Raw genomic sequence first — 12429 nt, forward strand, 5'->3', positions numbered from 1 at the left:
TGCTGAGACACGGAGCTCGAGGTGCCAGGACAGGACCCCCAAGGGTGAACAGCTTGGAAGTGAAGTTCAGGACACGAAGCGAGAACGGTGTTTTACTTCACGTCCAGGAAAGCAGCAACTTCACTACCGTGAGGGTAAGATTACAGCTAATGCTGAGTTTGGTTTGATTGGGCTGCCTCATGCGTGGTGATCAAAATCACATTTTTCCATTACTCCTGCTGTTTCTTTTCTAAAATATAGGTCTTTAACTGAGGCCAGGCACTGCTCCAGTATCGTTCATCTTCTCAACAATTCCCTTGCTATTTGCCAAGGTATCAGAAGATCTTGATGGTTTTGTATCTAATCAGTTTTGTCTAGACTCCAAATAGTGACTGTTCTAAGGCCACAAGAACAATACTTGTTGCCATATTTGTTATCATCATTAAGTTACACTCTACAGAACAAATCGTTTCATTATTGGCCTTTTATCTTCTGATTTTTCAGGCCTCGAACCCAGACCCACCTTAAGCTAGCAAACAATTGCCAGAAAGTTTTCATTAATTCCTACTAGTGTGGCTCATGCTTATCAAACTAGGAAGTGAGGGATAACGAGTTCATGAGGTTACCCATAGACCAATGTCAATAGCAAATTATTTTGAGATAAGCAGCTGAATTAATGCTTCAAATGCCACATAGTTTTGGGTTTTTTCCCCCAAAGAGTTTATTGCTTCAGAAGTTACCTTTCTGAAGAGGTTCAGATCCTGGCTATGACTCAGTCCATTTACTCGTAACTCTAAATGAGTACAGCAGTGATGCTGGCAAGCCCCTTTATTGGGTTGGTGTAAGCTCCAAGTTTCCTTGACTGCTGTAAAGCTTTCCAAGGTTTTTTCCCTGACTTTTAAAGAAACTCATACAGAAATTCACACTTTCTAAGCTCCTGCCCTGTGGATATTCTTCACCTGCTTGGTCAGAGCTTTCTGGAGAGGCAAGTCTGCTTCCCTGGCAAATGCTTTTATCACAACATTTTATAGGAAGTTTCTGCCTCAGTCATATTAGCAGATAAGATCTCATTGTTTTGGGTTCTGGAGAGAAAAAAACAAATAGTACCTTTTTCTCCCTAGTAGAATTTGCTAGGTCAGCTCTACAAGCATTATTAAAGAAGAAGAGAGTTGCCTTCCTGGGCTAGAAAGCCCTCATGGTGTGTTTATGCAAACACTCTTATTATTGTTAATATTGGTGAAGTTATACAAGCAAGCAGAGGGTGTCAAGTCCCAGCCCCAGCTGTGCAGGGCAAAGAGCAGAGGTTTGCCTAGTAACAGATGTGGCAGTTTGAAGCAGAAGAGGCAACATCCCAGTACTGATTATTGCCAACAAGTTCCCAGATGACATTTGTTAGTAAAACTGTAGTAATTTAACTGTAGTTAGTATGGTATGGCTCCTGCACTGCCCCTCATACCCAGAGTAGGTAACACAAGGAGCACTTCCCTGGGGCAGAAGGATGAGCTTGCAAGGGAGTTCTGTTTACAGCTCTCTCATCAGTCTTCAAAACAGACAGTTTTATAACTTGATTTTAGGGTCTTTTGATATGCTTGTTAGCCAAAGTGTAAGCATTCAGAGAAAACCTGCCATGTGTTTTTTAATATTAAGCTGTGCTAGGGAAAAGCTACATGTCCTGTGGCTGCTTCCATGCCTCCACATTTTTCCCTCTTGTAGTTAACTGGTCTTGGTGTAGATGGGATTGGGGTAAAATTAGAGAAATGTTAATAAATCAGACCCACTGAGATTGTGAGCAGCTGATTCACTGAATGATGGATGTAAACTCTGCCCCGAGAAACCAAAAGTGGTCTTTATGATAAAAAGGGATCCTTAATCCAGGAAAGATACAAAACCTAGCAATGGTCAAATTCAGATGGAAAATACCGCACAAAAAACACACACAAAAAGGAACAGAGTAGCAGATTCCTTATTAGTAAAGCTCTTTTATACAGCTTATTTTACTACAAGTCATACACATTGCATCTCAGTCAATTAGAAGTCATGGGATAAATACAGCAGGTTAAAGGTAAAATTGCCTGCCTTGTTTTAGCTAAAAAATCTTATCTGAAATCAGATTAAATTAGCAGAACTGTCACCCTAAAATTTATGACTTGGACAGGTAGACACTGTGGCTTACATGTTACCTATATGAGCTAATTTATATATTAAGGTGGTGAGGCTAAGGTGGGCACAGGTTGCCCAGAGAAGCTGTGGATGCTCCATCTCTGGAAGTGTTCAAGGCCAGGTTGGATGGGGAGTGGAGCAACTTGGTCTAGTGGGAGGTGTCCCTGCCCATGATAGGGAGGTGGATATCTTTGAAAATCCCTTCCCACCAAAACCATTCTGTGCACATACTGAGTTGCAGAAATTCATCAGAATATAACTCATTTAAACGATATCTCATCCAGTGGGCCATAAATCTGTAAAGGCCAGGGCTCAAATTTAAGACATATAAGAAGCAATTTGTTCAGTACAGGAGACTTGAAGCATTAGTGAAGTTGAATCATCCTGGTAGTTAGAAATTTGTTTGCTTTAGTGGTTTATTCTTTTCATTATATTCTACTTGTCAGTTGCTCTGCCATTTAAATAAAACCCAGAAATTAGTGCTACTCAATATTGTCAGTATCAGCATTTGTTTCAAATTTAGAAATACATTGTACTTCAAGGAACCAAGATGAGCATTCCTTATTTTTTCCTGGTTGAAGTCATGGTCTGTTCTTGTATCTGGAAATCTGATTTTCCAAATGCTGCTAGTATTTATGTATGAGTTAATTAGCATTAGTCATTGCTATTTTAAAGAAACAGAAATAGAGCTTGAGAGTCATAAATCATTACAGAAAATGTCAGGTCTTGACAGGTAACTAATTCCACAATTCTAATCTAATGTGACATTAACAGTTACAATTCTGTGCTTAGTTTTCCTGTCAGCTTAGAGGGTATTATCTGATTTGGTATATTTCTTTTTGCTTACATAAAGACCAAAATACAAGCTAGTGTTTTTAGGTTGCATAAAAGACAAAACTAACAAAATACAGACACAAATGTATTTATATATACTGCCCACTTAATCTTTTTATAAAATTACTATAGATTGTGGCAAATGGTGTTTAATATGTCTTTGTGACTGCGTTTCCAAATGTGAGATTTTCTTTGGGCTGTGGTGACAGTGCAGATGTCTGCCACCTGTGTTTGCCAGGAACAACAGCTTCCTATCTCAGAGGGGCAGCTTTATCAAAGAGTCCCTCAAACAATATATTTTTAAGGAATCCAAATTATTGTGTTTATAAATGAAGTGCGTACACATATCAACCATTGTATTTCTTGATACAAATGGAATACGTGCTAGGTATGTTCAGTTCAGGCTGCTGCCAAGACACGAGAATGGTCTTACAGCCATATTAAAGCTGAGTTGTATGAGCAAAGTCCTCTGCTTGCATCACTGAAGAAGTAACTCCAGAGCATTTAACAGTTTCTGGAAAGGAGAGCAGCATTCTTGTAGCCAGTGTGTCACCTCACAGTTTTTCCCAGGTGAACGTTATTTTTCCTGGAACAAAGCATGCAAGGCTTAGGGAACTTTCAAAAAACCTGGGGCTTCAGCTCTTACTGGACTACACGTGTGCACGTTCTGCACGCTCATGTTACAGGTCACAGACTGTCCGAGCTTCAACGAGGAACATGGTAGGGAAAATAGTAATCTTATTTAAATGTATGATCAACCGTGCAGAGTATGGACGGAAACCTGCAACAGGTTGCTGAACTACCCTACATGAGCTGTACAGTTTGGGTGTTGTGTTTGGGTGTTTTTTTTAAACTCCTATATCTTAAATGCAGAATTTCCCCTGATCTCATTTTGGGATCACTTACTATTGAGCTAATAAGAGGTTTGAAATCCTGCATCTCATGATTCAGTAGAATTGCAAGGCGTTGTTCCGAGAGGAAAAGCCAAAAATTTTTTCATTAAATTTAATAGTACCTTTTTTTCCTAACAGTTCCAAGTTTAAAAGCAGTTTGCTCAAGTAAGCACCATTTGAAAATTTACACAAAATAATAAACTTTGCAGCTCTTCTGAAAAGTTTCTAAAAATGCAACTCTTTTTTTCTGCAGAATTAAAATTAGCAGCAAAACCAGATAGAAAATGGGAATCTTGCTCAAATCCTGCGTGCAGAGTGGGCGGGAAACTGCAACAGGTTGCCTGAACTACCCACATGAGCTGTACAGTTTGGGTGTTGTGTTTGGGTGTTTTTTTTAAACTCCTATATCTTAAATGCAGAATTTCCCCTGATCTCATTTTGGGATCACTTACTATTGAGCTAATAAGAGGTTTGAAATCCTGCATCTCATGATTCAGTAGAATTGCAAGGCGTTGTTCCGAGAGGAAAAGCCAAAAATTTTTTCATTAAATTTAATAGTACCTTTTTTTCCTAACAGTTCCAAGTTTAAAAGCAGTTTGCTCAAGTAAGCACCATTTGAAAATTTACACAAAATAATAAACTTTGCAGCTCTTCTGAAAAGTTTCTAAAAATGCAACTCTTTTTTTCTGCAGAATTAAAATTAGCAGCAAAACCAGATAGAAAATGGGAATCTTGCTCAAATCCTGCCATGCTGTGTGTATTCTACTGTATCATAAGTGAAAGCCAGTTTTTTTGGGCAAGGACATCTGTTTACTCTGCAAAGCATCTTCCACACTTGCATTGAAGAAGGAGGAATAATTATTCTTTTATTGGTTAAAATGTTTTGTCGTGTCCGTGGCCTATTTCTGGCCTCTCACTAAGTGTTTATTGTATGAGATTAGCTGGGGAATGAGTGGATGGCAGCTCTAAGTTTTCTACGGGTGCAGTGATGTTTTTAATAGCAGCCAAATCTTTAGTGCTAAATAATTAACGTGATTTTAGTACAAAACAATTATTTGGGGAAAAATACACCCAGGCTTCCTGTTATCACCAAAGCCCTGTAGCATGATCCTGTAGCACTACTGAAGAGGCATTAAAGAGGTTATGTGTGTATAGGAACGGTTACCATGGGTATCATTTTCAAATTCTGCATTTTACTGCTTTTTGATCAGCTAAAAGGTGGGAAAGTGCATTACATATCGGATGCTGGAATTGCTGGCAAGGTGGAAAGAAATATCCCCGAGGTGTACGCAGCTGATGGCCAGTGGCATTCGGTGCTCCTTGAGAAGAACGGCTCCGTTACCGTCCTGTCGGTCGACAAGACTCACAGCCGAGACATTCCCCACACCACCCAAGACTTCGGTGGGCTGAACGTTCTCACCATTTCTTTGGGAGGAATCCCATCAAGCCAACCTTTCAAGAGCACATTTGCAGGTAATTAGTATTAATTATTTTTTTTTATATATATAGTGCACATAAGCAGATTTCAGCAGAAAAAGGGCCTCTTTGCCTCTTAAAGGCTGCAGAATGCACTGTAATTCTTTATTAGTAACTCATATACTTTGTACTTTGCCAGGAAAACTGCAGATTGAATGAGTAAGAATTGCAGACTTGGTTCCTCCAATACACGTTGCAGCCTTTTTGTTTGCAAAAGCAGGCACTCCATCTACAGGGCTTTTTGGAGGTGGTGAGGGTAGATTCCTTGCTTGTCTATAAGTCAGTTGTTATAATTTTGCTATGCTAATACAGAAGAAAGGATCTATTAGTCACCTGGGTCAGAATCTGCAAAGTCAAGGCCAATCTATTTCTTGGGTAAAAATGCTACATGAGAACTTTATCTCTGTAGGGGTTTGTTAAGTACTGCAGGATTAAGCCTGGTTTTAATATGATTAAAACATTTTCTGAAACTCCCAGCTTCCTCCATCTTTATCCTGTTGTCAAATGAAGAATAGGATTTATTTCCGAGCAACAGAAACCAAGGACAATAGGGAATCAGACCGACATCCAGCTGTTAAGAAGTAAATCAGTCTCCCTGAAGAGTTAAAGCAACTGCCTTAGACCCTGGCAAAAGAAGTAGATAACATATATTTGATATCATTCCCCCAGTGATAAGTAAAGATGGAAGTCATTTTTAGCTACAAACTCTGAGATACTCCAGACGATGCAGGCGTAGGTTTCACAGAGCTTTTATATTGAAAAGTCTTCCTGACTTCAAGAATTGTGACCAGATAAAGGCTCTTTGAGTGGAGTATTGTGAACTTGTATGAAATGCAGTACAAAAACATATGGATGCTGTGCTGACCTTTTTTACATGTACGTTTTATGAGCAGCATACACATGGAAAAATCAGAGGCTTTTAGGAAAGCTGAAGCAAAGAAAATTGAGGACACTAACTTCTCACCACTGCCTGATGCTGTGGCAGACAAATTAAGAATGTCTGGCTTCCATTAGGAATACACAATCCAAAATCTCTTATTCATATGATTTTATTTTATTTTAATAGCAGATTACATTGTGTACAACATACCAAAGATTTACAAGGGGGAGGTATAAAACTCTGCATGAACTCAGCAAGTCAAAAATATCTGCAGAACTGTTAAAAGCAGACAAAAACATACACGGGTGACAATACCAGGGCTGTGAGGCTGAAATATCCAATAACATTTCCAAGCCCGGGTAGACCTGACAAAAATACCAGTTGCTATAAATCACATCACTGCTGCAAGGGCCCACCAAGCTTGCACCAAGGTTAATTGTCCATTTTGCTTGGGTTCCCACCTGAACCTCAATCCTCCATTTCCTCTCTGTTTGGAAATGTAAAAGCAGGAGAAAATTAAAATATCAGGCTTGCTGAAAGAAAATACATCTCTTTCAGAATGGAAACAATACAGAAATAGCATGCTTGTGAAACTTAGAAGGTTCTTTCGTGTCCTTCTGCACCACATGACTTGTGTCTCAGTTAAACGTATTGATGTTACACCTACTTGTATCTAATTTCTGAGGTTGTTCAAATTTTAAAACAACACTCTTGGAAAATTAGAAATCTGTAATATCACCTCATACAACTTGAGTATATTTGCTATTTCACAACAGAGTAAATATTCATGACATTTATATTTGTGCTGCCCATTTTTACAGAGATTTCCAGAGTTTTTTCACAAAGTTCCCATTCATAGTGACTTTTCCCATTCCAGCAACCTGTTTGTAGAAATGAACCTTTCTACGACACTATGTTGAAAAGTTGTTCCTGTTTATTCTTTCACCCAAGTGTGATGCTTCAGAACTGAGTTGTGGCACTTTGCTTCTCCCCATTATTTTATTTTTTTTTAATTGATAATAGCTGATAAATTGGGTCTTGAATATCTTCCTCTAAACCTGGCATCATGTACAGCATCCCAAGGAGAACCCATCAGAAGTTAAGGAGAAATAAACATGCTTCCTACAGCAACTAAGCATGTGGGCACTGAGAGCGTAACTTGAAATGTGTCTCTGAGTGCCATTTTGTCATGTCTCCCAGTCAAGGTCAGCATAAGGTTGCACTATTCTAAGCCCCTTTAGAAAATATTAAGTTTTGGGAATGTGGAGAGAATTATTAGGCTGGCAAAAGGCTGGATTTTCCTCCTACCTCACATACAACCACCGCACAAAGGCTGGGAATAATGCCATCTCAGTGCGCTCTCCCGACACTGAAACTTGGCATCACCACTGATAGGGCAGGGCTACAACCAAGATATGGGAAGTCTGGGAAAAGGCCACTCATGATTCAGAGACATAAAATGATAGCCATGATTTTAGGAGACAGCAAGACAGGAGCTTCAGCTGAAGAACAATGGGCAGCTTTAGCTCAGACCAGGGGAACCTGGGAAGCACATAAGCCAAGGGGAATGGAAGCCGATTTTTTTCTGCTAGCACAGCCACACCAGGTCCACACAGGTTTCTCTGTGTGGATGATAAGAAGTTTTAGAAATATTGGGAAAATTAGAAAACAAAGGCATTTAAGTATATTGAATGAAGATGTCGAAGGAATGTTTGTTCAAATGTATTTTAAAGACATTAAATACTATTAGAATAGATGTTTCTCTATGGTAACCATTTGCATTCTTTACTGAACAATGGAGCCTTTCGTTTGGCTTCAGTGAAATGGGTCCATAAATTGAAAATCAAGTCAGTTTAACAATATGTATTTAGAAAATAAAATGTTTCTGCAAAATCCAATCATTTGCTCATTGTTTAGTGTTTTGGCAAAATAAGTTTGCTTCAAAGGGGAAACTATGTTATAGTAATGATCTGAGAATTTAACCTTCAGACTTGCTTTGATGAATTTACCTGTAAGATGAACATGCTAGGGTGGTACAAAAGTATCCCTTTGCATTGCAAACCTCCAGTGCAATCTGCTCTGTGGCCAACAGAGTTGAGTCGATGTGTGAGCAACCTGGTTTTACCCAAAATGCATTTTTAAATTTCATTTTATATTATGTTTTTTTCCTCAGTTGGACTTTTGTCACAGTCTCCAAGCTTGAGAGAGATACTTCCTAATCAGACAGTAGTTCCGTCTCCTGTGCAGCCTAAAAGTCAAAAGCCAGAGGAACATTTCAAATTATATTTAGGCTTCTGCTTACAGTGGCTTGTTTTTTTCAGATTAAATTAAAGCAGTGAGAGTGTAAAGTGTCTAACAGGCCTTCTAGAAAACATGATATGTTAATTTCAGCATCTTAATTGCAGTTTTTGGTACATTTTATTTACTCACCTACAAATATTTTCTCTGCTATGAAATCTTGGTATTGAAGTTAAAAACCATGATCTGTTGCTGAATTCCTAAAGACTTAAAAGAACCAAGATAAATTTGGGTCATTTATATAAGTGCCATGCATATTTTCAGAAAAATTACTTAATTAGTTTCCTTAATCTCCATTTCTATGCACAGCTTAGATGTGAAAAATCTTTTTTTTTAAAGGTGCATATATAGAAGTTACATCAGAAGCTCCAGGCATGACCAGCCTTTATTTAATCTTTCTCTGCTTAAAAATATACCTCAGTTCTTATCTAATATAACCCCCCAAAAAAAATTATCAAAAGTTTATTAACAAAATTATCACTACTATGTAAGTAGAAATATTTAACAGAAGCAACAAAATGTTCCTTACACCTCAGCCTGAATGATTCAGTGCAGATTGTCAGATACAAAAACATCTGTGAACATCTGTTCATCCTTCTAGTGAAATAAGTGGTTACTTAAATGTTAGACCTTTATAGTTAACATCACAGATATTTGCACATTAATCACAACACAAGGTAATGGTGAATGGTCTAGAGCATGAGTCTTATGAGGAGCAGCTGAGGGAACTGACGTTGTTTAGCCTGGAGAAAAGGAGACTGAGGGGAGACCACCTCACTCTCCTCAGCTACCTGAAAGGAGGTTGTAGTGAGGCGAGAGGTGGTCTCTTGTCCCAAGAGGTAAGCAACAAAACAAGAAGAAATGGCCTCAAGTTGTGTCAGGGAAGGTTTGGATTGGATGTTAGGAGAAATTTCTTCACCAAAAGGGTTGTCAGGCACCAGAACAGACTGTCCAAGGAAGTGGTGGGTCACCATCCCTGGGGGTATTTAAAAGATGTGTAGATGTAATGCCGAGGGACATGGTTTAGTGGTGGCCTTGGCAGTGCTGGCTTAATGGTTGGACTTAAAAGTTCTTTCCAACCAAAATGATTTTATGATTGATGCTCTGTCTTTGGCCTCTGTTGACAGTTCATACTCAGTCTTCTGGTCCTAACATAGATGTTGCTTTTCCTCCTAGGCTTCGACGGCTGCATTTCCTACGTTAAGTATGGCGGGGAGAGCCTTCCCTTCACTGGCAAGCACAGCCTCGCCACTCTATCCAAAACAGACTCCTCAGCGAAGATGGGCTGCCGTGGCCCCAACGTCTGTGCCAGCGGTCCCTGCTGGGGCGAGCTGATGTGCATCAACCAGTGGTATGCCTACCAGTGCGTCCCGCCAGGCGCCTGCGCCTCCAACCCCTGCCAAAACGGGGGTAGCTACGAGCCTGGGGCTCAGGCTGGCTTCACCTGCAGCTGCCCCGAGGCGTATGCAGGACGGACGTGCCAGACAGTGGTGGCCTGCCTGGGGGTCTCCTGCGCCCCGGGCCATGAGTGTAGAGCGGGGATCAATGGTGGCCACATCTGCCTGCCCACCCCACACCCTGCTGAGCTGTCCCTGCCCCTCTGGGCCGTGCCGGCCATCGTGGGCAGCTGTGCAACGGTCCTGGCGCTGCTGGTCCTCAGCCTCATCCTCTGCAACCAGTGCCGAGGAAAGAAGTCCAAAGCTCCGAAAGAGGAGAAGAAGACGAAAGAGAAGAAGAAGAAAGGGAGCGAGAACGTGGCATTCGATGACCCTGACAACATTCCACCCTATGGTGACGACATGACTGTCAGGAAGCAACCCGAAGGGAACCCGAAACCCGATATCATCGAAAGAGAAAACCCGTATCTCATTTACGATGAGACGGACATCCCCCGTGCCACAGAGACCATCCCCAGCGCCCCGCTGGCTTCCCCTGAGCCCGAGATAGAGCACTACGACATTGACAACGCCAGCAGCATTGCCCCCTCAGATGCTGACATCATCCAGCACTACAAGCAGTTTCGGAGCCACACCCCCAAGTTCTCCATCCAGAGGCACAGCCCACTGGGCTTTGCCCGGCAGTCCCCCATGCCCCTGGGAGCCAGCAGCTTGACCTACCAGCCCGCCTACGGGCAGGGCTTGAGGACAACATCTCTAAGCCACTCAGCGTGCCCTACTCCCAACCCCCTGTCTCGACACAGCCCCGCACCCTTCTCCAAATCATCAACTTTCTACAGGCACAGTCCAGCCAGGGAGCTGCACCTCGCCATAAGGGAAGGGAGCCCACTGGAGATGCACAATGATGTCTGCCAGCCTGGCATTTTTAACTATGCCACTCGGCTGGGGAGGAGAAGTAAGAGTCCACAGACCATGGCGAGCCACGGTTCCCGACCAGGAAGCCGTTTGAAGCAGCCCATTGGGCAGATCCCTCTGGAGACTGCTCCTCCAGTGGGGCTGTCCATTGAAGAGGTGGAGAGACTGAACACCCCTCGCCCCAGAAACCCCAGCATCTGCAGCGCAGACCACGGCCGGTCCTCATCTGAGGAGGACTGCAGGAGGCCTCTGTCCCGGACGAGGAACCCGGCCGATGGTATTCCCGCGCCCGAGTCCTCCTCCGACAGTGACTCCCACGAGTCCTTCACCTGCTCAGAGATGGAGTACGACAGGGATAAGCCCATAGCCTACACCTCCAGGATGCCCAAGTTATCCCAGGTCAACGAGTCCGACGCGGATGACGAGGACAACTACGGTGTGAGGCTGAAGCCCCGGCGGTACCCTGGCCGCCGAGGGGAGGGGGGGCCGGTGGGGGCACAGGCTACCACCACCAGTGCTGGGGAGAGCTCCTTGCCTGTGAAGCTGGGGCAGCAAGCAGGAAGCTTCAACTGGGACAACCTCTTGAACTGGGGCCCAGGCTTTGGGCATTATGTGGATGTTTTTAAAGATTTGGCATCACTTCCTGAAAAAGCAGCAGCAGCAGCAGCAGGGGAAGATGGTAAAGGTGGTACAATGAAGCCTGTTTCCAAGGATGGGGAGGCAGAACAGTATGTATAGGCTTTATCTCCTGGTGGTGCCACAGTGCAAAGCCAAGGGGACTAGTCAAACCATTATATGGTTGTAGAAAAGCAAAGGTCAGCATTTGAACCCCAGGCCAGTTTGGTTGGAGGAGACTTTAAAAATAATAACCATTATGCTGCTGAAAGAGACTTTAAAACATTTTTAATTTAATTATGCTTGGATGAATTTATTTCTCCTGCATGCATTGTATTTGGAAACAAGATATTTGGCATGCAGCCTTTGAAGAGGGTTTCCTATTTACCATTGTTTGGTTTGTGATTCTTAAATTAATAATGCTTTGTTCTGAAAAAATGAACTAATTTTTTTTTTTTTACTTGTGAAGGATGTGCATATTGTCTCCAGCTACTAACATATTTTACAATGCAAGAGTATTGAGGATTTAATTTTCCTTAAGAAGTGCATAGAGGAAGGATGGTGAATGAAGGAATTATAGTAGTAAGGTGTCTCAGAAAGCATAGTTACCATATCCTGCAGTTGCTCACATGATGGATGTGAAGAAATCAGCTTGAATAATTGCTGGCAACAGTGCTGTAAGTCTTATTCCATACAAGAGGTGCTAGAAGCAGCTCAAGCCAGTCAGCACTTTAGGAGTTTTTTTCTGTTCAGCTTGTTTATTTGTTTGTTGGGGTTTTTTTTCCTTCCCCCCCCCTTTTCTTTTCCTTTTTTGTTTGGTTTGTTTTCAACTTTTTGTTTTGTTTTTGTTTGTTTGTTGGGGTTTTTTTTGACAAAGCTGTGTGAGAGCTTCTGAATCTCTATATAATATTTTGGGATGTTTAACCCCAGTCCCTGCCTGCCCCCTCAGTGCTTCCCAGTGGGAGGAGAGCGATGGGCATTG

General features: G+C 41.9%; 1 protein-coding gene across 1 annotated transcript in view; it reads left to right on the plus strand.

Moving 5' to 3' along the window:
• The window catches only part of FAT4 (FAT atypical cadherin 4), a 268723-nt gene extending 257153 nt beyond the window's left edge, over positions 1-11570 (plus strand). Inside the window, exons 18-20 of the mRNA XM_010008976.1 lie at positions 1-134; positions 5078-5339; positions 9697-11570. The exon at positions 1-134 is cut by the window's left edge and continues 13 nt beyond it. Coding sequence (XP_010007278.1) covers positions 1-134; positions 5078-5339; positions 9697-11570 — 2270 coding nt within the window. The remainder of the gene's footprint in view (positions 135-5077; positions 5340-9696) is intronic.
• The last annotated feature ends 859 nt before the right edge of the window (positions 11571-12429 follow it).

The sequence above is a fragment of the Chaetura pelagica genome, unplaced genomic scaffold (genome assembly GCF_000747805.2).
Source record: "Chaetura pelagica isolate M959 unplaced genomic scaffold, ChaPel_1.0 scaffold221, whole genome shotgun sequence".
NCBI lineage: Eukaryota > Metazoa > Chordata > Aves > Apodiformes > Apodidae > Chaetura > Chaetura pelagica.